General features: G+C 35.3%; 1 protein-coding gene across 4 annotated transcripts in view; it reads right to left on the bottom strand.

Moving 5' to 3' along the window:
- CSMD3 (CUB and Sushi multiple domains 3) overlaps window positions 1-26,994 on the bottom strand; it is a 1,163,243-nt gene that overhangs the window by 827,374 nt on the left and 308,875 nt on the right. For all 4 annotated transcript variants that reach the window (XM_028122520.1, XM_088023099.1, XM_028122521.1 and 1 more), the window contains exon 5: window positions 13,886-14,093. In XM_028122520.1, the coding sequence (XP_027978321.1) occupies window positions 13,886-14,093 (208 nt within the window). The remainder of the gene's footprint in view (window positions 1-13,885; window positions 14,094-26,994) is intronic.

Below are 26,994 nucleotides of genomic sequence, written 5' to 3'. Positions count from 1 at the left end.
CAAAAGACTGATAATGGACCACTTTCTTCCATACATAAAAATTAACTAGAAATGGACTAAGGACCTAAATGTGACATGAAACCATAAAAATCCTACAAGAGAGCACAGGCAGTAATTTCTCTGCTATAGGCCATACCAACATCTTTCTAGGTATATCTCTTGAGGCAAAGGAAACAAACGCCAAAATAAACTATTGAGACTACATCAAAATAAAAAGTTTCTACACAGCAAAGGAAACAATCAACAAAACTAAAAGACAACCTAATGAATGGGAGAAGATATTTGCAAATTAAATATCCAAAAGAGGGTTAGTATCCAAAATATATAAAGAATGTACATAACTCAACACCTCCAAAAAACAAATAATCTAATCTAAAAATGGGCAGAAGACATGAAGAGACATTTCTCCAAGGAAGACACCCAGATGGTCAACAGACAAATGAAAAGATGCTCAACAGGACTCATCATCAGGGGAATGCAAATCAAAACCACAATGAGAGATCATCTCACACCTGTCAGAATGGCTAAAATAAAAAATGCAAGAAACAAGTGTTCACATGGAGGTGGAGAAAAAGGAACCCTTGCCCACTGTTGGTAGGAATGCAAACTGAGGCAGCCACAGTGGAAGACAGTATGGAAGTTCCTCAAAAAGTTAGTAATAGAACTACTTTCTGATCCAGTAATTGTACTACTGGGTATTTACCCCCCAACATTAAAAAAAATAAAAAAAAGACCACTAATTCAAAGGGATACATGCGTCCCTATATTGCAGCATTATTTACAATAGCTGAGATATAGAAGCAGCCCAACTGTCCATAGATATATGGATGGATAAAAAAGATGAATGGAGAAAGAGATATATATGTATATATGGAATATTATTCAGCCATAAAAAAGAACAAAATCTTGCCACTTGCAACAATATGGGTGGCAATATAGAGTAGAATGCTGAACAAAATAAGTCAGTCAGAGAAAGACTAACACCCATATGATTTCACTCGTAACCAAAACAAACAAATGAGACAAAACAGAGAGAGATAAGCCAAGAAACAGACTCTTAACTGCAGAGAACAAACTGATGGCTACAAGCGGGGAGGTAGGTGAGTGGATCGGTGAAATAGGTCATGGGGATTAAAGAGTACATTTATCATGATGAGTAGTGAAGAATGCATAGAATTGTTGAATCACTGTACTGTACACCTGAAACTAACACAACACTATGTGGTAACTATACTGAAATTAAATTTGTAAAATTTTAAAAAACAATTGAAAATATTGCTTAAAATAATAAAAAAAAGTTATAAAAATCACTTCCTAATCACAGATTATTTATAATTTAACAGCTAGTACAGTTGAGGTGCTTGTTTTTTTTTTTTTTTCCCCTCCATCTCTGAAACACCCATGATTTAAGCTTACTATTGCCAGAGAAACTACCTAACACATTCCACACCATGAGGCAAGGTTTAAAGGGAGAAAAATTTTTCTCCTTTTTCTGAAAATTTACCACCTGGTTAGAACACAGACACATTTGTAACTTTCTTTGATATTCCATATATTACACATTGGGATCATGTGCAGGTGGAGGTAAACTTTTCCTTTTCTTTTTTTCTTACAGAGTTTATTTATTTATTTGACAGAGAGAGACACAGTGAGAGAGGGAACACAAGCCGGGGGAGTGAAAGAAGGAGAAACAGGCTTCCTGTGGAGCATGGAGCCTGATGTGGGGCTCAATCCCAGGACCCTGGGATCATGACCTGAGCCGAAGGCAGACGCTTAACGACTGAGCCACCCAGGCGCCTGGAGGTAAGCTTTTCAACCACCAAGACAAATACTTCAAGACTGATTTCAACAGATTTCAATTGCTCACAATTTTCCCACAAGACTGGGATCAGAGATTAAATTTCAACCTGGCTGAACATACATCTTAATATTGAACCATAAGCATGTCTTTTTCCTCAATAACTCCCTGAATCGTGAGTCTCTCAGGAAATTTCTTGGTGTCCTATTGTCCTGCTTAACTACTTTCACTCTCCCATCTCAATATACAATTTTCATTCCATATGACTCTTTCTTCTTCCTCTGCTCTTGTATTGTTTTATTTTTGGTCATTGGTATTACTGGAACAATTTAGTAATTTTTTTTCCTTCCTCCCAGCCAATCTTTGTTATGACAAAGGGATTTTCTTTTAATTTTTATTTTTTTTTATTTTTTTCCACCAGTCTCTAAGTCTAAATAAAGCCAATTGTTCCTCTAGCAAAATTCTAAAGTAAGGTCTTTTTCCTTTCCCCAAAAGAATTTTGGACTGAAAACCTAAATTATATACTCCAGGTCATAAAGCTAATAATATATTCAATACTGACATGTTACCTTCTATAAAGCAAGTCAAATACACAATTATCTTGTTGAATCCTTAGAGGGACAACTCATGAAACTATTTGGCTTCATGAGTGATAATGAATGGATATTAATTTAAAAATATCCATTATTTTCACATAAAACACTGAATATTATTAAAATTGTCTGATGTTAAGTGGTTTAATATAAATATGGCCCAAATAAATCTCCATGCCTTCCTTTATTAGGTCCTTTGTAATTTGACTTTGACTTTCCCAAGGGTCTTTCAACTGCTATCTCTTGAATTGAAAAATCCATATCATTCTCTGTATTGTTCCATGCTTAAACCAGGAAACAAAACAAAACAAAAAGAAAAAGAAAAGATCTGCCTTTCCTAATTGATAGGACTGTTGACTCTATTTAAAATATGTGGGTTAAAAAAATTAAAAAATAAAATAAAATACATGGGTTAAGGTAGGAGGTTACGTTGAACAGAAAATGAGTGTTCAGCAAAGATCAGAGTCACTGAAGCAGAGAGAGGCATTGTAGAGAAGTATAACTTATAAGCCAAGTTTTGTACTGCTCAACCAGAAGAAGGGAGTTGAAAACTAGGTCCTAAGATTTAACTTTTATGTTTTTTAAAGTTTCTTTGTAAATAATTCTATATGTAAGAGCTAATTATTTTGGTCTCTATGGTATCAAAGCACTTTTGGGGTAAAGATTTGCCACTAAGAATTTTTAGGGGTATAAAACCATTTGCTGTACAAGGAAAATTAATCAAGTCAGACATAGGTTAGTTTCAGAAAAATTATGTTAGAGGATGAAGAGAATTACAGAAAGTAACTTTCAAAAGCAATAACAAAATCAAGAATTATATTTTCACCTTATTTAACTAGAATGAATTCATTCAGAAAAATACCTTGTGAAAATGCAGAAATTTGCCATATTTCAAAGTTTATAAGAAAAACTTAATCTAAGCTATTTGTGTTTTGGAAATATATATACCAGCATATGATAACCTATATATATCACTAAAGCCTTATACTCTATTTCACAGATTTTTATATTCTCAATTAACATTTGTTTCTTTTTATGCAAGCTCTCAGGAATAAATGGCTTATAGTAACTCAGAGATAAAACGTATAGATATTTTCTTTGGGTAAATACCTAGTAGTGGAATTATCAGATCATATGGTATTTCTGTTTTTAATTTTTTGAGGAACTCCAGACTGTTTGCTTTTCTTTCTTTTCTTTTTTTTAAAAGATTTATTTATTTATTTGACTGAGAGAGAGAGAGCGCACAAGCAGGGGGAGCTGGAGAGAGAGAAGCAAGCTCCCTGCTGAGCAGGGAGCCTGATGTGGGGATGGATCCCAGGACCCTGAGATCATGACCTGAGCGGAAGGCAGACACTTAATTGACTGAGCCACCCAGGCAGCCCCTCCCTCCCTTTTTAAAAGATTGATTGATTATTTATTTATTTATTTGACAGGGAGAGAGAGAGAGAGAGAGAGAAGAAGCAGGGAGGAACTTCAGACTGTTTTCCACAGTGGCTGTACCAATTTACATTCCCACCAAGAAGGCACAAGGGTTTCTTTTTCTCCATATCCTCACCAACACTTGTTACTTCTTATCTTTTTAATTCTGGCCATTCTGATGGGTTGTAAGTTGGTACCTCATTGTGGTTTCGATAATGTATAGAGGTGCTGAATCCCTATGTTGTACACCTGAAACTAACATAATATTGTATGTCAACTATACTGAATGAATGAATGAATGAATGATTGAAAACTTATAGATAAAACCAGTGTGCTTAGAAGAGGCAAATTCCATTGGAAGTCACTTCTTTTCCTCTCCGGGCTGTGTTCTACCAATACCTTCAACTTTCTCTACTGTCCTAACATCACATGAACCAGCAATAACATTGCCTGTCTTTTTATACTTGCATCTAAGTTGCTAAGTAGTGTTATAAAAGTATGCAAGTTCATCAACTGTTGACACTACAAGCTTACCTTGTAAAATTCCAACTGGATTCAAAACACTGTCCAGCAATCCTTCAATTTCGCTAGTTATTTGGGTTTTTTGTTGTCATTGTTTTGTTTTCATATTCTCTACAGAAGATATTTTAAATAATCCCACTCTTTTCAAATATCCTAAACTATCACCTCCTCTCACTTTCAGCAGATGACCTTGCCTCTTTCATCAGGGAAAAAATAGAAACCAAACACTTCTCTTGAGATAGAAATCTCAATTTCTGATCAGTACACATATGAAGGTAAACACAGATACATTTGTTACTTCACACTTCTCTCTTGTCAAAATGGAGTGGTGTTGCCTCCAGGCTAAGAATAAGTCACAGGTTAATAAATTATGAAATAAATAGGACAAGCACTAGAATTTACAGTGATATTAAAAAAAAATAAACAGATAGGGCACCTGGGTGGCTCAGATCATGATCCCAGGGTCCTGGGATCAAGCCCGAGTTGGGCTCCCTATTCTGCGGGGAGCCTGCTTCTCCCTTACCCTCTGCCTCCTGATGCCCCTGCTTGTGCTCTGTCAAATAAATAAATAAATAAAATATTTTTTAAAAAGATGATAAGAATAAGCAGGAAGAATATTGGAGCTCAGAGTTTCGGAGTTGTAGTGGCTCTGGGTAAAGTCATAGGAATTCTTTATTAAAGTAGAGAGGAGGTAAGGAGAGCAAGGGATAATGAATAGTGTATACTAGGACTTCCTCAAGGATAACAGAGACAAGCAAGATAATGCTTGATTTCTGTGGATTAAATAAGATTATGAAATTAGTCTAAATTTCATATACTCGAGTTCTGTTTTACCTTTAGATATTTGTACAGTTCTCCAGTCTTTATGAAAAATCACAAAATAAAAACAGCGTAATCAGACATGACATCTTTTTCCCTTTGAAGTTAAAACATATCTTTAGTGCCTTCCATAATTAAAGTATTTTATTTAGTTAAAGGAGTGTCTTAAATTTAAAAACAGAGTAAGCACTCACTTACTTCCATGGATATAGGGATACTTTGAAAATTCAAGTTATTTAACAAAGATGGAACCATGAATTTAAGGTCTGGTTTTTAAAGGTATAAAAACATCACCAAATGATTTTTCTTCACCACACTAATAATTAGAAGGATAACTTCAAATTTGTCATAAAAACCTCTGTAAAAATGAAAATTATTTTTATTTTATATATAATTGTTTATAAGTCTAAGACATGGGATACATCTAACAATTAAAGGTTTTGCACCTTAAAAAATCAAAGATGAAATACTTTAACTTAAAATGGAACTGGTCTTGTTAGAAACCTTTGAAAATGCTTCTCTTGGGGCACATGGGGGGCTCAGTTGGCTAAGCCTCTGCCTTAGGCTCAGGTCATGATCCTGGGGTCTTGGAACTGAGCCCCACGTCCAGCTCCATGTCTGGCTCCCTGCTCAACGGATAGTCTGCTTCTCCCTCTGCCCCTCCCCCTTCTCCTTTTCTCTCTTTCTCTCTCACTGTCTCTCAAGTAAATAAATAAATAAATAAATAAATAAAATCTTTTAAAAAAGAAAACGCTTCTCTTAGTAATTATCTCACTTTTGTGTTAATTCCTCTGTCATATATTGTAACTCTGTTGTAGCATCTATTGTAACTCTTTTTTTCATGGATGACCAAGGCTTATATACATAACTTCTTCCTGCTATACTGTCAAATGGGTCCTCCTTAAGGCAGAAAAAATATATTTAAAGGTACTAAAATGGTAGATTAAACATACTAGGCATTCTCAGCTATCTGGAATAATTTCTAAATCTTTAGAGTAAAATTATATTTAAGCATCAAATTGATCTAAAATAACAACTTCAATCTATACTTAAAAATATTGGGGCACCTGGATGGCTCAGTCGTTAAGCATCTGCCTTCAGCTCAGGTCATGATCCCAGGGTGCTGGGATCAAGCCCCTCATCAGACTCTCTGCTCAGCAGGAAGCCTGCTTCTCCCTCTCCCACTCCCCCTGCTTGTGTTCCCTCTCTCGCTGTGTCTCTGTCAAATAAATAAATAAAATCTTTAAAAAATAAAAAGATAAAAAGATTAATATATATTATAATATTTATATGTCAAAGTCTCAGGTTTTTGAAATAGTTTACTGATATACTCTGTGTGTGTGTGTTTTAAGAAATCCCTGGTTGTATGCATAATAACAAGAGGTATTTTTTATCAAAAAGTTCACTGGAGCAAGTAGTCGAGGACCTCAATTGTCACTTTGAATCGATATTCAACATACACATTGGGCTTCAGTATTCATCTCCCTCAAAGGGAAAAACAGGGCAGCTGAATCCTTAAAATCCCTTCTGGCTGTAATATCTTACCATTTTATGAATGTCTTATTTAATTTGCCTAAAGAGAATCAAACTTGGGCGCCTGAGTGGCTCAGTTGGTTAAGCGACTGCCTTCGGCTCAGGTCATGATCCTGGAGTCCCAGGATCGAGTCCCGCATCGGGCTCTCTGCTCAGCAGGGAGTCTGCTTCTCCCTCTGACCCTCTTCCCTCTCATGCTCTCTATCTCTCATTCTCTCCCTCTCAAATAAATAAATAAAATCTTAAAAAAAAAAAAAAGAACACCTCTTTAAAAAAAAAAAAAAAGAGAATCAAACTTGAAGGAACAATAGATAAAGAAAATGTGGTGTATACAAACACAGACAACATGGATGAACCTTGAGGACACTCTGCTAAGTGAAATAAACCAGTGATGGAAGGACAATTTCTTCATAATTCCACTTATATGAACTATATAAAACAGTCAAATTCATAGAAGCAGATTGTAGAATGACATTTGCCAGGGGTTGGGGGAGTGAAAATGGGGGAGTTGCTATTCAACAAGTATAAAGTTTCAGTGATGCAAGGTGGTTAAGTTCTAGAGATCTGCTGCACAACACCGTGCCTATAGTTAGCAATGCTATATTGTACACTTAAAATTTTGTTAAGAGGGCAGATCTCATGTTAAATGCTCTTACCACAATAGAAGAAGGTAGTTCAAAATTACAGAATCATAATAGGTATGTAATCAAGTTACTTTACTCCTATGGACAAGTAGCAATATGTATTAACCATAGCTTCATTGCATGTTTTAGCCTAATAATTGTCAGAAAGGAGTAAAAAGGAACACCTGTTTAATAGGATTACTATCTGTGATATTTATTTTCACAGAATCAAGATTACGGCCAGTTTCCTTTGGTTAATTCATCCTGTTTAGTTAGACAATTTATTGATCCACTAGCACAATCTTTGTGCTATTCATTACATTTATGTATACCAAATACATATGTGTATGTATTATATAATTAGCTTAACTAGTTTGATGTATCATGCGAATTTGTCCTTCAAATTTTGAGTGTTTAGAAATATTTGGCTCTGTGGGATGCTCACAGGATGGTTATATAACACAGTTACAATATTGATTAAACTAAATGAACTGCTTTAATTTCTATAGCAATGCACTGGAATCACATCATTTACAGATTTCCTGATTCCATGCCCACACAATGTAAATCACCAGATTTGTGTGGGAGCTGGGAAATCTGCACTTTTACAAACACCACAGGCAACTCTGATATAGATTTTACAAAAACATCATTTGAGAAATACTACTAAATGTGGAACTATTAGCACATATGAAAATATATACATATATAATATATATGTCATAGAAATTTCCCTTGACTTTAACCAATACTTCATTTTTTATGACTTCCAAATTCTTCCTAACTCAACCTATCTGATCATTAAGGTATAATTAAGTAACATTAATATTAAATTATATATAATACTGTTATATATAATATTAAGTTATATATAATATGTTATAATATTATATTGTTATAATTTATGTTATCATTAAGTTACACATTTCCAATTTCAGAGTGGGGGGTGGGCATAGACATGCTCTGTTGGAATCCTGCTTAACCTTCAACCGCATGCCTTAAAAAATAAACTCATTTCTCCTCTGGTTCCAGTATACAATTAATTTGTCTTCCTGACCTTTCTATTATTATGTCTTTTCTGTCATCTAATCTGAAAAATTACAATTATATAATTCTTTATTACATGTGAGATATTTAGTCACTCATTCCTCTCAGTTCCAGTCTTTGATAATGATCCTTTTTATTTCACTATGTGGAGTTTCTAAATTGATTAAACTCCTCTCATAAAACCTCTGTCATGGAGTAGTCCCCAACCCGATCTGATCTCTTCATTTTCTTGATCTGTGTCTCTCTCTCGACGATGGTTTTTCCCATTTCCTTCCTTTCACAAACAGATGTACCACCTCCACTTTCCGCTTCTCTTTGCTCCAGCGATTCTCCCCACTCTCTCCATCATCAATTTTTTTAAAAAATTTTATTTATTTATTTGAGAGAGAGAGTGAGAGAGAGTGCATGAGCGGGGAGGAGGGGCCGAGGGAGAGGAGGAAACAGGCTCCCCACTAAGCAAGGAACCCGATGTGGGGCTCTATCCCAAGACCCTGGGATCACGACCTGAGCGGAAGGCAGATGTTTAACTGACTGAGCCACCCCAGGTGCCCCACCACCACCGATTTTTTTTTTTTTTTTGCACTCTAAGGTTCACTCTCATTAGCATGAACACACGGTTTTATTTCTCTAATTAACAATAAACCAAAAAACAAAACTAAAAAAAAAAAAAGAATTATTTTGACTCTACTTCCTCCTTTAGTCCTATTTCTTTGTTCACCTTTGCTTGCAAAAGTCCATGAAAGGCTTATTTGTACTAATTGTGTGCAACTTCTCTTCTCTAATATGCTCTTAAAACCACTCCAGTAAAACAGTCAAACACAAAACTCCTTTCATCACAGTAACCAATGACCTCCATATTATGAAATCCAATGATCAATTTTGGAGCTCATCTTATTAGCTGATCATCAAATTTGACACAACGGATCAGTTACTTCTTCCTATGTTTTCTTCATTTGGCTTCCAGAGAACCCTATTTTCCTGGTCTTCCTCCTAAATCATCAACTTTCCTTTTTAAATGCTTTTACTTGTTCTTCCTTGTTTTCCTGACTTTTGGAGTGTCCCAGAACTCAGTTCTTAGCCTTTTTTTTTCTTTTTCCTTTCTTCTTTTAATTTAACAATCACTTTCAATTCTAAACTTCCAAATTTAGATCTCTATCCCACACCTTTAATTCTGAACTAAGACTTGTATATATCCAAATGCCTCCTCGAAATCGTCACAGAATACTAATTAGCCATCTCAAACTTTAACATGTCCAGAATTCAGTTCCATATCATATCTCCGCAAGTTTAATCAAAAGCCTTTCCAGTATCCCTGGATATTTCATCCTGTCAGGTCTTCATGAAACCTTAGAGCTATCCTTGCTTCTTAGCGTTGTTGTTGTTTCTTCTTTTTCTTGAACTTCACATCTCCTCAGTTAGGAAATTCACTTAACTTCATCTTGAAAATCTAACAATTTTCATCACCTCCACTGCCATTTCATAATCCTAACAATTATAGTATCTTACCTAGCTTATTGCAAATAATGTCTATTTTTCTACTTTTCCTTCCTATAGTTTTCCCCACAAAGCAGCCACAGTGATCCTTTAAAAGTAAGTCTGGTCACTAGTTTGCTCAAAACCCTTTAATGACTCCCCATTTCACTTAGACTAAAAGCCAAATATGGGTCTTGAGCTGGGCTACATTAATTATTTTTCTTTTCTACCACTTTCACCCATGCAATTCTTTTGCAGTCACATGACCTACTAGCTATTCCTTTAACAAAATGAGCTCCACTCTGGATTATGTATTTTGCTCTAAATGCATTTCTGTCTGGAATGTCTATTGCTGAGATTTCTGGTTGGCTAACCCCCTTCCTTTAAGACTTTGCTCAAATCTCAACTTCTCAGGTAGGTAACCTCCATCATCCCACAATTGCTTTATTGACCTCTCTTACCCTACTTCGTCTTTTCTTTCTTATCACTCTCTAGACAGAGTGTGTCATTAACATTTATATTGTTTATTGTTTATTGCTTTTTCCCCTGATAGAGCAAAAATTATGCAGAAGCAAACCTCTCCATTACTTTGGTTGCTGCTGTCCTTAGAACAATGCCTGCCATGCAGTAGATATCCAATAAATAATTCCTGAATGAACACTGAATGGAATTCTAGTAAGAACCAAGAGATTAAGTTTGGAAACAATTTTAAAGAGTATCTAATCCAACTCTCCAACCAAGGCTATATCTAATTACTTCCCACCTCAGTGCCCCTGTTGTAGCACCTAAGCAGGTAATTCCAAAGACTATTAAGATGAAAGAAAGCTTGGATGTTGCAGATGAGGATCCTGATGCTCTAAGAAGATGACATAATTTACCCAGTTTCACCTACCAATAAACAGTCAAAGCTGAAACTGGAACTTAAGTGTCTTTGTGCTATGTCATTTTTCATTTCACTGCAATGGAATCAGTTGACGTTGAAAAAGTTTCAGAAACTTTTATCATCCAGTAATAATTGACTGGATTCACTGCATTCCTGTCGGATCACACACTGGTGCTGCTGACTGTTTAACAAACTAGAACTTACTGATTTACAATATAGAGCTTGCAAGAAAGGCACTGGCTGATAGTACTCTCTGTGCTGCATGATTATTGGGGCTGACTTGGTCTATGTTGCCAAAGTCAAACACAGCCTTTGCAAGGCTTGCCTCACTGCCTGAACTTTAGGAGCAAAATTTAAAGTACAGTAGCCAATGGCAAGTCCCCAGTCCTTTGGTTAGAGACCTGAAGTTTATTTTAATTATTCACAGATCATTTTATACATCAGTTCCATAAATAATACAATTAAAAGGAACACTGTTTTGTGATACTGAAGTGGCTATATACAGTATTATTAATTTACTGACACTATGTATCTTTAAACTGGCATTTATAGGAATATAATATAGTTTGGGCATTTGTATCACTTTCTTGAAAAGTGCTAAATGAACTTATTGATATATATATATATATATATATATATATATATATATATATATATATGTATATAATCTCCAGGATTCAGACAAGTCTACCCAAACATTTACTGTAACACTAATCTGGACTCCAGGAACAAAACTGAGGGTTACAGAAGGGAGTGGGGTGGGGGGATGGAGTAACTAGGCGATGGGTACTAAGGAGGGCACGTGTGGTGATGAACACTGGGTGTTATATGCAACTAATGAATCTTTGAACACTACATAAAAATCTAATGATGTACTTACTATATGCTGGCTAATTGAACATAATAAGAATAAATTAAAAATAGCTAACAGTAAAACAATAAACTTCTTTGTTACTGTTTTCTTCCTAAAGAAGAGGGAAATAAGTAAAGTGTCCCAATGTTATTTAATTAGAAAATACAGAGAAGAGCAATTCATGGATCTGATGCTATTATTGGAGAAGCTACATTGTTATAGAAACTCAGAAATATAAAAACAGATGTTCATATAGGAACACAAATCCTTGCTAAGAATGCACAATCTGAAAAGAGAGTGACCACATGAACATAAATATGGGTATTATGATCCCCAGAATAAATGTGTTAGTTTCTAGACCAAATGTGTTGGTTTCTAGAGCTCAGTGGTAACAAAGAAACAATTAGAAATTGTTTTCTAATTTCCTTCTTTATATCTAGTAATCAAATACATCGGGAGTTTAAAAACTTAGATTTTATCGGAATCACTTGCATACCAAAAGATAGTATAATTATTGGAAAATTCCTGACATTATCATCCACCTTGATATGATTCCAATATGTATCACTGTAGAAGTAACAATTTCTAAAACAAAAGGTTTTGAATTCTCTAACATTTTAAACCAAGATTCTGCTGAATTTCATTGCACCTGGGCATGAAATTATCATGAGAAGAGTAAAAGTTATATAACCCTGAGTACTGACAGCTTGAGGGAAGAAGAGAAAACAAACAAACAAAAATCAAAGTGGGTATAGCTAGTGTGTAACTTTTGTCTTACCTTCAAAGGAATGTATTAGAATGACAGACCCACGTGGTACTTTTGCTAAATCCCCGAAAACTATAAATATTTGTTGTTAAACATTTACTCAGTGTCCTTTCAGCTGCAGCCCACAATATTGTCTCTTTCCTCACACTGTCCTTCTCTGGTCTATGTGATGCTTTATTCCTTCTGCCTCTCTATATGCACTTCCTCTGTGTCCTTTGCAGGATAATGCTCCTAAGCCTGGGCTTTATATGCTGCTGGTGGCGCTCAGTCTCAGTCCTAGTTACCTCGCTTCTTCTCATTCCAACCTGTCTCTAGCTAGCCAATATTATTGATGTCTATTGGTTCATTTACCTTAGATATCAATTACATCCTATCAGTTATACTTCAGTGGAAAAATCCTGAATCATATAAGCAGACATAGTTGTCTATTAGATGGCTTAAATGGGACATCTCAAAGTGACCTCAATCTAAATAGATATAAAAAACAATTCCTAATATTCATAGCATTCCCACTCCAAACTTGACCTTCCTTCAACAATTTCCAAAACAGTGAGTATCTCTACTGGCTTTACCAACTTGTGCAATCAGAAAATGATGTTTTATCTAAACATTACCTTCTTTATCACCCCTCAATCCACTACAGTCCTTTTCATTATGCCTCTCTAAATACCCCCTAACTTATTCTACCGCTTTATCTCCAACAATACCATTTTAATCCAGGCTACCATGAATTTTTTTCTTGGATTATAGCAATCACCTCTTAAGTGATCTTCCTACACCTAATTGAGCTCCTCTTCAGATCAACCTTTGCACTTAGTAAGAACAATCATTTGAAAATTCAAACCTTTACATGGCTTAAAGGGCCCTTCCTAGTCTAGTGTTTACCAATTGCCTTACTATACCAATCTCATCATTCTTCACTCAGTTACTGATTCATAATCTACTTTACACTTCAATCCTATCAGTGCATTCAGATTTCTAAAATAGTATAATGAAACATTTTCTCCTAAAAATATTATACTCCAAAAACATGTTCTGAAAAGTCTGCAGTTGCCATGAAACCATGTCTTGAAGTCTGTAAAAAACAGACCATACTAACCCAGATCATAAAGTTTAATTTTTGCCTTCAGACAACAGATTAAATAAAAGAGCTATTTACAAAAACAAAGGCAAATTATTTCCCAGACTATTCAATTAATTTAAAAGGAACCACCAACTATGGACTGGCATGCTAAGAACATAATTGTAGATTACATTAGGAACATCTTTTCTTTTCTTACACAGTTGTGCTTAAGTCACATTACTTTTCAATGACTGATAATTAAATACTGATGGAAAGTTCCATCTTTCAGAATTCCAATCTATTTGATGTATTAGTACCCTTATCTTCAAAAATATCCCTCAGCTTTGACAGCTTCCCCTTACAATTTTCCTGTAACTATAATTTCTTTTAAATAACTAAACCTTTAAAGGCCCTTAACACAGCTGTGCTTTGATCCCCAGTCACCCCAGGCAGTGACATCAATGCTAGGTTAGAATAGCAACTATTTACTTACCATATTGTAGGTGGCTCAGAACCTTCTATTTCTAAGTAATCATACTTTTCTTCCATTTGGAAATCGGTAAATATGAGTGAAATTGTGTCCCCAGGCTCTGCTACAATGGTCCAAGTGCAATCAGCATTGTTATGGTACTCGTTAGGAAAACTAGGGCTTGAAATGATGCCACTGGATCCTCTCATTGTTCCTCCACACGCATCTTCAGCTGTTAAAACAAGGACAAGATGTTCAGTTATATGTCATTAAGAAAAATGCAATTATAGCAACTCTGTTAACAGTTTTGGATAAAAACAGCAGTCCAAATATCGTGACACCAAGCGCATATTATACTAATAAAGATTAAATAAAATGAGAAGTCCATGAAAACATTTTAAACACATATATAAATATAATCTATATCTTGGCCATTTTATAACCACTAGTTGAAATAGCAATGAAAGTAAGTAAAAATTTACAGTCCTATTAGATCTCAGGATAACAGGATCAAGATTTTCTTTTCATTGATTAGATGATGAAGTGAATAAAACAAAACCAACATTGTTCTTAAGGTCTGTTGTGGGAAACCTTTAATCACTTTGTACAAATTTATGGTATGGCTGAGTTTTATTTTTATTTTTTTTAATGTAGGTATGTACAAAACAAAGAAACTATTTAAGAGAAAATATAATTTTTGTCAGTGGCATTTTTCAAAAGCTTTTGAAAGTATGTGTGAAATTAAACTTTAAATAAAAATACACTGAGGCACCAGGGCAGCTCAGTTGGTTGGGTGTCCGACTCTTGATTTCAGCTCAGGCCCATGATCTCATGGGCTCCACATTGGGCATAGAATCTGCTTGAGATTCTCTCTCTCCCCCTCTCCCTCTGCTTCTCCCCCCACTTGCATGCATGTTCATGCTCTCTCTCTCTCTAAAATAAATAAATAAAATCCTTAAAAAAATACATCACTTTTCTAGGAAACTTTAGAGAGAAATAATATAGTAATTAATATATCTTTGGTAATGTAGTCCCTGTAACTCCACCAAATAATGTAAACGTATTTTGCTAAGTATTTATGTGATATATGTATATACAATATTATAAATACATTTTTACTAGCTTTATATTAGGACTTATGGTTCCCATTTTCCAAACAGTGTTCTCCACAAGTCTACTTTTGGCCAATGGCGTATTCTAACAGAGGGGATACTTGACTATCTATGTTTAGTATGAGATGTGTAAGATAAAGTTCTTTGTTTTATAAAGAAATTGAAGCTATAAAATTTGTCTTGTCATAACACTGTTCAGGACAGTCAAGTTAATAAGTTACTAGTTTATTTGTACTATAAACAATCTCAAGATTTAGGTGGTTATCTTGAGCCACTCAGAAAATTCCATCAATTTAAGTCAAACGTTAGAGGAACAAATTTGGCTCTATAATGACCAAATGTTATTTGATGTAATGACTTATATCCATAACTTTAATAGAGATGGACAACATCCTGTTCAACTCATAACGGGCCAGGAATAGCAAAATGCTTTGGTACCAGGAACAACATTATTACTCTACTGTATACATCAAATAACATTAGCTTCTTCCTGTCACTCCTTATCCATTTAACTCCATAATTCATAAATTGAAAGCAAAAGTTTACTACTCTTAAAAGATATTTAACTTTTATCACCGACTATTGTAAAAGTTATATTTATCTTCAATGCATGCCCTCTTTCTATTTTTTTTAAGATTTTATTTGTTTATTTGACAGGGAGAGACACAGCGAGAGAGGGAACACAAGCAGGGGGAGTGGGAGAAGGAGAGCAGGCTTCCCGCGGAGCAGGGAGCCCGATGCGGGGCTCGATCCCAGGACCCTGGGATCATGACCTGAGCCCAAGGCAGACATTTAATGACTGAGCCACCAGGAGCCCTGCCCTCTCTATATTTTTAAGTTTTGGGGGGTAATTAGAAAGAACTTGTGGTCCTGTCTAGACTATGAGACATATTGTTACAATTTTCTTGGCAGAACACACAGTGCCCTCCCTCAGTATTTAACCTTAACCTCTGGTAAGCAGGTCCTGCTTTCCCCTATCCTTGACCCCAAATTACCTCTACTCTTTGTCTTCCCAGTACCAACACCAGGACTGAGTAGTACTTTGGAAATAAAATGTTAACACTATCATATATTTGTAGTGTCACTAGTACACAACCTATTCAAACCATAGCTCTGTGAGCTATTTATTTCCGTTTCTCTAGATTACTGTCCCAGGCAAACATATATTTCAGTTGACATTAAAATTGTTAAAAAATCCTTTTTTATTCAAAAATCTCAATTCATTGATTAATACTTCTAGTGCTGGCTACTTGCTAAATAACTGACTTCATTGGGTTAAGGTTCTTTGCTTTCCCTAGTTTGGGTTTGTGGCAAATGGGGCAAAGGTAAGGAAGGAGAGTGAGTTCTTCTTCCCTGTTTGCCCTCCTAGTATTTTTGTTCATATACCCCTACTCACCGAGCATTCTGTGATTCCTCCTGGAGTTGGATGTGGAAGGGATCGGGGCACATGAATCCTTTTACTTGTCTGATACTCATTTGGTACCATTTCCAAGGGTTTTAGCAGATGATTAAAAGATGGTTCTTTTGCTCATGAACCTTTATGGGATCCTCAGAGGTGCCCCATTCAGTTCCCTTGTTGTGGGGGAATGTGTCTGTTTGTCTGCCTACATTTCTCCCTTACAACATGGATATAGAATAATTCACTTCCGTCTTCTTTCCAACTGTCTCCTTATCCTTCCAGCTGGGCCTCTTGGGAAGGATCTAAGACAATTCATGACCAGAACTCCCTCACAAAAGTCCTGCATTTGGTCAAATGAAAACATACCTCATTTATTATTCATCCTCTGTGGAAATGTGGTTTCTTCCCACCTGCAGCCTATGGCTTTAACACCAACATTTAAGTATTTCAACCATGGTTTAATAATAATACACTGTGTCCCCAACTTTACAGGCCATGCAAATCAATTTCTCTGCATGGTTTCCTTGAAGATCCTCAATGTAGGCTCACAGAAGAGAGAAATCAACCCAAACTCCTAATACATGAGATGGATCACAACTTATAGAATAGCTCTCTCTCGGGAAATTTTTATTTTACAGCAAAATAACCTCAACCCAAAAGTATGAGTGACTTTTACTTGAAAACAAGATGGGAACACAGATCTTCCAGCACTGAAACCAATGTTCTTGCCCATTCTTGTATCAAGTTCTTTGTTCAGCACTCCTGTTTATCTCTTATCTCTATAAAGAGACTATCATAGAATCAGCATCTGACAAAATTGTGAAATAGGTAGTCTGCTTTTAGTACGTGTTAGATATATAACAGTTTGGTTGTTAACATTTGTATTGTGATTTGGCCTAGATTTAATACAATACTTATAAAAGCCAATACATTTTCTGTAATCATAGACTGTTTTAGCAAAATATATTACCTAAACTAAAATTTTTATTTATTTTTTTAAAGATTATATTTATTTTTTTGACAGAGAGAGAGAGCACAAGTAGGCAGAGAGGCAGGCAAAGGGAGAGGGAGAAGCAGGTTCCCCGCAGAGCAGGGAGCCTGATGCAGGGCTTGATCCCAGGACTCTGGGATCATGACCAGAGCTGAAGGCAACCGCTTAACTGACTGAGTCACCCAGGTGCCCCTAAAATTTTTATTTTATAATAGAGTTGGAACAACTGGAAGGCAGCATTAGAAAAAGCCATGAAACCCTCAAATCCAGTGCTGTGCTTTCTCTGCTAAGTAACACTGCCTGGTCACTGGTCAAAGTGAGTTGGTCTTTGAGTTCATTCAGTACCACTCTGTCCTGACCACCAGGCTTGCCTGCTGGATTAGTGTTGCCTACAAGATCTTCTGTCCAACAATTCGCAGAAAGGGCAGGAGTCACTAAGTTTGTTCAAGAGAACCATTTCTTAACAGACTCCAGACACATATGTGATCATATTGGCTATTTGTATAAATTTTCTGTTAATTTTAAAGTGAATTCATTTGGACATCTGTTTAAAACATATCCATTGAGATCTATAAGGTACCAAGGAGAAGTGTGTTAGTCTCTTGGGCTACAGTGATGATCAAAAGTTAGGGTAATCTCTGCCTTCATTGAGCATTGTGTCCAGTAGAGCGTGAGGTTCTAAACAAATGACAAAACAAACACTTAAAGTTACATTTCTGTCAGATACTGTGAATAAAGAGCATTTAGTACTGACGTCATATGGTGGGCTTTGAACGAGTTAGGGAATTCAAAAACACAGACTCTTTGAGGAAGTGATTAGAACCTGAAAGTTTAGATTGGAAACCTGAAAGGTGAATAGCAATCATTAACTAGATGAGAAGCAGTAGGAAACGTGTTCTGAATAGGTATACTGACACTTTCACTAGAGGAAATGGGCATTCCCCAAACAGAAAATCTGTGTGCTGTTGCCAAGACAGTGAGGGGCTATGTGGTACCAAGTACAGTTGGAAGGGCAACTAGGGGCTAGACCTTGTAGAACCTTTCTGACAAGCTTACGGAATTTTTTTAGAGCAATGGAAAGTTATTGATGGGTTTTCAGCAGAGATGACATGATTGGATTGGGTTTTGAAAATATCAGTCTGGCAGCTCTTTGGAGTTGACAGAGGAATGAGAAAATAGAGGATCAGATTAGGGGGCTGAATCAAGAATTCAAGCAGGGGCGCCTGGGTGGCTCAGATGGTTAAACGTCTGCCTTCGACTCAGGTCATGATCCCAGGGTCCTGGGATCGAGTCCCGCATCGGGCTCCCTGCTCCTTGGGAGCCTGCTTCTCTCTCTCTCTCTCTCTCTCTCCCCCTCTGTCTCTGATGAATAAATAAAATCTTTAAAAAAAAAAGAATTCAGGCAAATTTTTCCATGCTTTATTGCTTGGAAAGATATTGCTTCCTCAAGATAAACAATCTCTTGTTTTTCAGTGTTTTAGCGTATTTTTATCTCTGTATCCTCAAAAGATTAGTTTGATCTTTGTAGGCGCTTCGGGATAAATAGCATCATGACAAAATAAGTTAGAATACTCTTCTTAGGCCTGTTTTTAAGAATAATACTTTTTCACCTAAAGAGTAAAGCAATGCGATTGAATATCTCAGGTTTATCTCGTAGTTAACTAGAAGTTGTGTTGGCTTCAAAATATAGTTACTTATAATATAAAGAATATAATGGATAATAAAATGTTTGGTGGTTTCTCTACTCTTGTTCTAAGAAAAGCACATAGGTTGTAAGATTGAAAGTATGCTATTTTAAAAATACATGTGTATGTGTGCACATGTACATATACTGGATGATGGAAAGTTGCATGTTAAGAAACTTGCAGTCAATTTATTGTAAAGCAGGAAGAAAACAACCAGTTCAGCCAATAGAATCAAGGAGGACAATGTGGTCTTTTAAGAATAAGCATTTTTTTAAAAATAATCTTTTTGATTTAGGACTTATTCCAATAGTCTGGGGAAAATAGTATCAACTCTCTCTTAAATTATTAATGTACTAAATCTATTGATAAAATCTACGGCTGTTAAATTTAAAGTTCTACTAAACCTAATTTTCTTTGTTTACAGTATTATAAAGCTATCATCAAATAACTTCTACTTCTTTAAAATAACTGAATTTATGTAAACTTTAAATTTAGGTAAATTTAGGTAAACAATCTCTTTAATCTCTCACCTATAGAGCGGGGAGAAAAGTCATAAATAAGATAAAAAATTAGTTGTATTTAAGTGTAAATATTAAGAAAAAAGTTTAATATTTCTCCACAAATATATTTTTCCTGGAATTAAATTTTATTTACTTTTCATTTCTGTGACACTCATTTAGATACTGAAAATACCAGACTTTGTTTTGGCTTTGGGTAGGAAAACCATACATTTTATTTAAGATCTTGTAAATTGGAACTGCCCCAAAACATGACAGTACAAAAAAAAACAAAAAACACAGCATCAAAAAAACACTTAAAACAGTTTTCTGTAGCACATCTTTGCAGATAGTGATCTCATACTGTGCTCTGCCCTGCTATTAGTTTCTTCTAAAATAGCTTAGGGATGGGGCACAGGGGTGACAGGAATTAGGCTCGTTTATCAAAAAAGATAAATGAACTGTAAATCATAGAAAATGAGTATACTTGGTGAATTCCAAGATGCTAAGCATTCAATCCAATATCAGACCATATCATGGGAAAATTTTTTTGCAACTCTCCCTTGTTAAATCTCAACCTTCTATTAGCAGTCAAGTAAAACTGACATCTACATGGATTATTGCTCCTTTGTAGACAGGCATTACTGTTGTACCTCTTAATTAGATAACTATTTAGATATTACATTAATTAATTATCCATTATATCACATATGCAGAGCAGCCGTTCCATTTCTCTGGCTATCCTTGTTTACATTTCATAGTTCAGCCTTATGCATCTTCATGTTTAAGGAGAAACATTTTTCTCATAGAGAAGAAAACTGTGCAACAGGGGAGATAAATTGTACATCTTCTAGACTGGTAGTTTTATGTTTTTCAAGGCATAACACATAATGCTGTTCCAAGTTTTAAGGAAAAGACAAGTAGATTTTTATGATTATGGAGAAAACCAAAGTGTCCTTTTCATTTCTCAGTACAGTCTCCTCAGCTCCTTTGATACCAGAACAGATAAAATTCAATTCATCTGAGAATCAGATTTATAACAACTTGAAGAAAAAAACATTCATCGCTCATCCAGATGAACACTTCATGGAAAGGGAAAGTAAGCTAAGCATCATGGCACTCAACGTTGAGGGTTTATTCCCAAATACTCAAATACGCCTTGGAGCAAGTATCTTACTTTAATTTATATTTACCTTCCTAAGAGACATGTTTAGAAAATGAGAAGGTAAGGTAATGCACTGAGGAAAGTAATTAATAAATACAGGAATTTTTCTTTTAATATTTAGCTTAAAATCTCCAAATAAGAAAGAAATAAAAAGCATTAATTTAAAGATAATTTAAATTATTTAAATATTTGTAGGAAAATATTTTTCAATCAAGAGGGAGGCATGACAGAGCAACAGGGAACAAATTTACATGCCTTTCTGCAAAAAAAAATTAAAAACTAAGCAAAATAAAATGTTTTTAACACTGCAGCAGGGCCATACAGAATTGTGACTCTCAGAAGGGAGGAATAAAGGAGAAGAGCCCTATAATTGTCTGGCTTTCTATCTAGAAGCACACTCAGGACCAGAGATGGGAACTATCAGTAGAACATGATGCTCTCCCTAAGTAGACAGTGTTCAGGGAGCATGACATGCCCAAAGTTGTAAGACAGGATTCAGAGAGGGAGCTCTGTCAAAAAACAACTCACAAAATCTACAAAGTAGTGCCCTAGATCTTCACTAAATATGAGCAAATGCACATAAAATGGTGAAATTCTATGCAGACAGGCAAAGAGAGACCAAGGATCTTTGTGCTGAAAGGCTCCAAGAGAGCACACAGGGTTGGGTATTTTGCAAATTCCTCCAGCTAGGGTAGAGAGTTCTCTTTAAATAACCAGAGTATTCAGTAGAAATTCAGAAGGGATGAACTTCATTAGAGGGGCTAAACAATCCCTAGAGCAAAATTTACTCTAGAACTGTCCTAACAAAATTTAAAAACAAACCTCAAAGGCACTATCTGAACCTAATGTAACCGCTTTATATCAGGAGAAAATCCAACATTCTTAAAGGATGAAAACTAAATCCAACACTCAATAACTTAAAATTCACAATGTTCAACATCCAGTAAAAAAATAGTAGTCCTCTAAAGAGGCAGAAAAGTACAACCCATTACCAAGAAAACTATTACTCAATAGAAATGGAGATGTTGGAATTGTTACAATTTTGTTCTACAATTTAAAGCAAGGCTTGGCAAAGAATAAGTCAAGCTCTGTGTGGACTATACCCTGTTTTTGTATTGCCTAACAGCTAGGCATGATTTTTATAATTTTAAAGAACTATAAAAACAGATGAAAAGCAAACTAGATCAAAGATAAATATAAGATAGAGACCATATGTACCATGCAAAGTCTAAAATATTCATTACATAACCCTTTACAGAAAAAATAAACACAGTGAACATAGTGAGGAAGGAAGACATGTAGTAACCAAATAAAACTTTAAGAGACAAAATAACATATTATTCTAAATGAAAATAATTGCTCAATGGGGCTTATAGCAGGTTAGATACTACAGAATAAAACATATTGACCCTGAAGGCAGAGCAACAGAAACTATTCAAAATGAAGGAGAAAGAACAGAAGAACTTTAAAAAAAAAATTTCCCTGTAGGAAAATATCAAGCATTCTGACATAAGTAATACTGAAGTTCCAAAAGGCAGTGGGGCAGAGTGGAAGCATGGAAAGCTATTTGAAGATATAACGAACAAAGAAAAATCCAAATTTGATGAAAACTAAAAACCTACAGATATAAGAGGCAAAGGGTTTTTGGCATCCTGGTATGGCAGAGACAATTAGCTAAGCACCAAAATTCCTGTTCCACCCTCACATGTGCTCTTGTAACTGGAGGCAGCTGCTCAGTTAGAGCAAACTTTCCTGTGCTTCCTATATCTAGGTCCGGCCATGTAACTGATTTCTAGTGAACAGTCAGTGGTGTGAGCTACCACTGCAAGTTCTGCCTATAAAAACCTGCCACAAGATCACACATACTCTTTTTTTTTCTCATGGTATCAGGATATTGTGCCCCAAGTGACCTTAGAGACCACATGTTGATTGAAGACTTTTTTCCACGTAGATACTTGAAATCTCTGTCTCCCACTAATTTTTAAACTCTATAAAGATAGGTATGGTATTTATTTTTGTTCACATAATGCCTCTATTATTTAAAAAAAGATATTGACATATAGTAGAGGTTTATATGAATGTACTGAGTTAAATATAAAATAAGTAAATGAGTAAATATAATTATTTGAACTGATCATCAAATTGGATTTGATCTCTGGACCATTTATAGAGTAGAATAAAAAGAGAATCACAAAGAATATATCACTATTCCAAAGCAGAGGAATAGTATGGTAATTGCAGCAAAAAGCCAAAATTAAGTAGGAAAATGGGAGAAACTTCCAAATAAATTTTAAGAACAAAATGTATGTTGCATGGCAAAAGCTTCAAAATTGAAAGGAGAGCTTAACTGGAAAGACTTATTGCTATTCGGCACCTACAAGGTGGGAGTGAGTTAAGTTTTAGATTTTTCTCCATATTTAACTTCAATAAAGTGCAACTTCATTATTTGCAGAACTATAAATGTAGAATATTCAAGAGAATCACCAGAAAAATTATATAACTTAATGTGTGAATTTAGCAAGACCACTTATACACAGGCAATAAACAACATATCAGTACTGAATAAATAGATACTGAAATTTTTAAAAATATCATTTCTAATAGGATAAAATTTCAAATATTTAGAAATAAAAACACTAAAAACATGAAAAACCTGAGCAAAGCTCCACTTATATTTTTGAGAGAAAATACAGATCTATATAAATAGATATTCTGTGCTTTCTGATTTGTAATCTAAAAAATGTCAGTACTCCCCAGATAATCTATGGTTTTAGTGTAATCCCAATCAAAATTTTGGCATGCCCATGTGTGTATGCATGTATGTAAATTGACAACCTGATTTTTTAATTTATCTAGAATTGCAAAGAAAGCTAAGCATAATTAAGACAATCTTGAAGAGGAAAATAAAGCTAACTAAGCAGCATTATTGCTCATCATAAAGCCACACTAATCAAAACAATGAGGAATTAAAAGTAAACACAGGCCAGTCAACCAATGGAACAGAATAAAGTCTTTAGTAAAACACACACACACAGGCACACACACACACACACTCATTTAAACACCTGACTTATGACAGGGGCAGCACCATAGAGCTTTGGGAATAGAACATCTCTTCATTAAATGGTGCTGGGTCAATCAACTGTCCATACACTATAGTCAATACCAGATGAACCATAAAACTAAATATAAAAGGTGAAGCAATACAGCCTCTGAAACAAAATCTAAGACAACATCTTCATGTCCTTAGGATTGTCAAAGTTTCCTTAAATAGATATAGTACACGACATTAAAATTAGGAATGGCATTCTTTAAGAGAAGACAGTCACATAGTGGAAGATATTTCTGATACACATAACTGATAAGCGTTCATCCAAAATATATAAAGATAAAAAAGAAAAAAAACAAAATATATAAAGAACTTCTACAAATCATTAAGGAAAAGGCAAACAACTAATAACAAAATGGACAAAAGTCTAGACCGGGTATCTCACAATGAAGAATGGACCAACTGCCCATGAACATATAAGAACAGTACTCAACGTATTAGAACAGAAATTCAGATAAAAACTACATTTTTTCCACTACACATGTACACCAAGATGTTTTTTTTTTTTTAAGATTTTATTTATTTATTTGACAGAGAGAGAGAGAGAGAGCACAAGTAGGCAGGCAGGCAGGCAGAGGCAGAGGGAGAAGCAGGCTCCCCGCTGAGCAGGGAGCCCGATGTGGGGCTCGATCCCAGGACCCTGGGATCATGACCTGAGCCGAAGGCAGACGCTTAACCGACTGAGCCACCCAGGCGCCCCATACACCAAGATGTTTAAAATGACTAATAACATAAAAGTTTAGCAAGACTGTGAAACAACTAAAATTCCTATATACTCCTGGTAGCTCTATAAATTAGTACAGCTATTTTGAAAAACTCATTGGCAGATAATCTAATAAAGCTATCCCATGTCTTATGATTTAATGTTCCCATTACTAGGCATTTTCTCAGATGTTCATCAAATATATTTACAGGAATGTTCATAGATGCATTACTTCTAATAACCAAATCTGGATAAAACCAATATTCACCAAAGATATCATATATAAATAGTGGTTTAGTATTATAATGTATCACTGTCAATCTATAAAAATAAACAACTACTACATGCAAAAAGATAATTAATCTCACAAAAAAGAACATTGGTTGAAGAGTACATACTGTAAGATTCCATTTTATGGAGTTGAAAATAGGTAAAAATAATTTGTGGTACTAGAAATCAGAAGGGTATTTACTTTTAGGAAAGAACAGGATAGTGACTGGGAGGAAGTATTCCAGAGATACCTGACATTTGGGTAATATTCTGTTCTTAATCTGGGTGGTAGTAACAAGGCTGCCTTGGTTATGTGAAAATTCATCAAGCTGTACACTTGTAAGTTATGACTTTTCTATATACAGATTATATTTTAATTAAAAGCATTATGAAGTAAAATGGAGAAAATACCTTGAAAGTACCCCATCTCCTTCCAAGTCAGCAAATTCATTGTGAGGTACCCCTGAACCCCTAAGAGAATGGCCAAATCTGGCTCTCCTCTTCTTGAATAGTGATTAGAAACTGAGCATGAATCAGACATTCATGACTGGCTTGGTCAACAGTTCTCAAAGTTTAGCATGAATGGGCATCACCTCGTGGGCTTGAAACATGATTGCTGGGCCCAGCTCCCAGAATTTTTGATTCAGTAGGTCCAGGGAAGAGTCCAGGAATTTGCTGTTTGACAACTATAGTTTCAGGGAAAAGGCAGCCACCGTCTCAGTTCCTCTATTTTTTAAAATCCCTGTCCTTGTTGACACCTCATTTTTAACCTCTATCACTCTCCTTGAGTCCCTACTCCCCTTGATGCTTTTTACTCTCAGAAGCCAAACTTTAATGCTACTCCATTTTCAAAAGTGAGACTATTCAGGGTATGATTTCCCTACAAATCTCCCAAATTCTATCAACTTTGTTTCAACATAGGCTAAACATTAGAAACATCTGGATAACATTATTTTTTAAGATCTATTCATTTATTTGAGAGAGAAAGCTAGTGAGCGTGGGAGGGGAGGGGCAGAGGGAGAGATGAAATTTCAAGCAGACTCCATGATGAGCGCAGAGCCCAATGCAGGGCTCAATCCCAGGACGCTGAGATCATGACCTGAGCAAAAATCAAGGGTCAGGCTCTTAAATGACTGCGCCCCCTAGGCACCCCTGGAGAATACTTTAAAATGCCTATTCAGTCCCAACCCCAAAATTCTTACTGAATTGATAGTGGGGTAAACCCAAGATTCCTATTTAATTGGTTAATAATGAGGTCAATATTTTTTTTAAAGTTCCCTCAGGTGACTCTAATGCCTAACTAGAATCAAGAATGCTGTACTTGAAATCACAAAAAATAGAAAATCCATTCACTTAGGTACTTGACCCCACCTTCTGCCAAAGTCCAGGTATTTACTCTAACTTGGATCACTTAAGCTGGTAAACAACTCTCTAACACCACCCTACAAGTCCAAATACAAGTGAAGCCAATACCCCCACCCTCAAGTAGCAAGTCAGAATAATTTTTCTTTATTGAGTAAATTTTTCTTTAATCATCTTTTCCTAACAGAAATTTCCCCTCTTGCATTTTCAAATTCCTCAGAAAATTTACCTTTAATGTTTCTACTTATTTACCTTCTACTCATCCCTTAATTGACTACAATCTTATTTTTCTTCACGTTTTTTTTTCTTTTCAAATTTTTATTTAAATTCTAGTTAGTTAACATATAATGTAATAGCATAATACTAGTTTCAGGAGTAGAAATTAGCACTCATTACAACAAATGCCCTCCTTAATACCCATCACCCATTTAGCTCATCACCCACTCACCTCCCTCCAGCAATCCTCAATTTATTCTCTATGGTCTTTTCTTGGTTTGTCTCTATTTTGTTCTGTTCATTTGTTTTCGTTCTTAAATTCTGCATATGAGTGAAATCATATGGTTTATTTCTTTCTCTGACTTATTTCCCTTAGCATAACACACTCTAGCTCCATCCATGTTGTTGCAAATGGCAAGATTTCATTCTTTTTAATGACTAATATTCTATTATATATATACATATATAATCTTCTTTATCCATTCATCAGTGGATGGACATTTGGGCTCTTTCCATAGTTTGCTATTGTTGATAATGCTACTATAAACTTTCTGTTGGAACACTTTTCCTAAATTCACCATTGATCCCCTAAAGGACACACACATGCTCAATATGTTTTAATGG

The sequence above is a fragment of the Eumetopias jubatus genome, unplaced genomic scaffold, assembly GCF_037043125.1.
Source record: "Eumetopias jubatus isolate StellerSeaLion01/CBP00866 unplaced genomic scaffold, mEumJub1_p1.0 scaffold_4, whole genome shotgun sequence".
In the NCBI taxonomy this organism is placed as follows: domain Eukaryota; kingdom Metazoa; phylum Chordata; class Mammalia; order Carnivora; family Otariidae; genus Eumetopias; species Eumetopias jubatus.
Note: the sequence above shows the minus strand (reverse complement) of the source record. Positions and strands in the feature narration are given on the sequence as shown.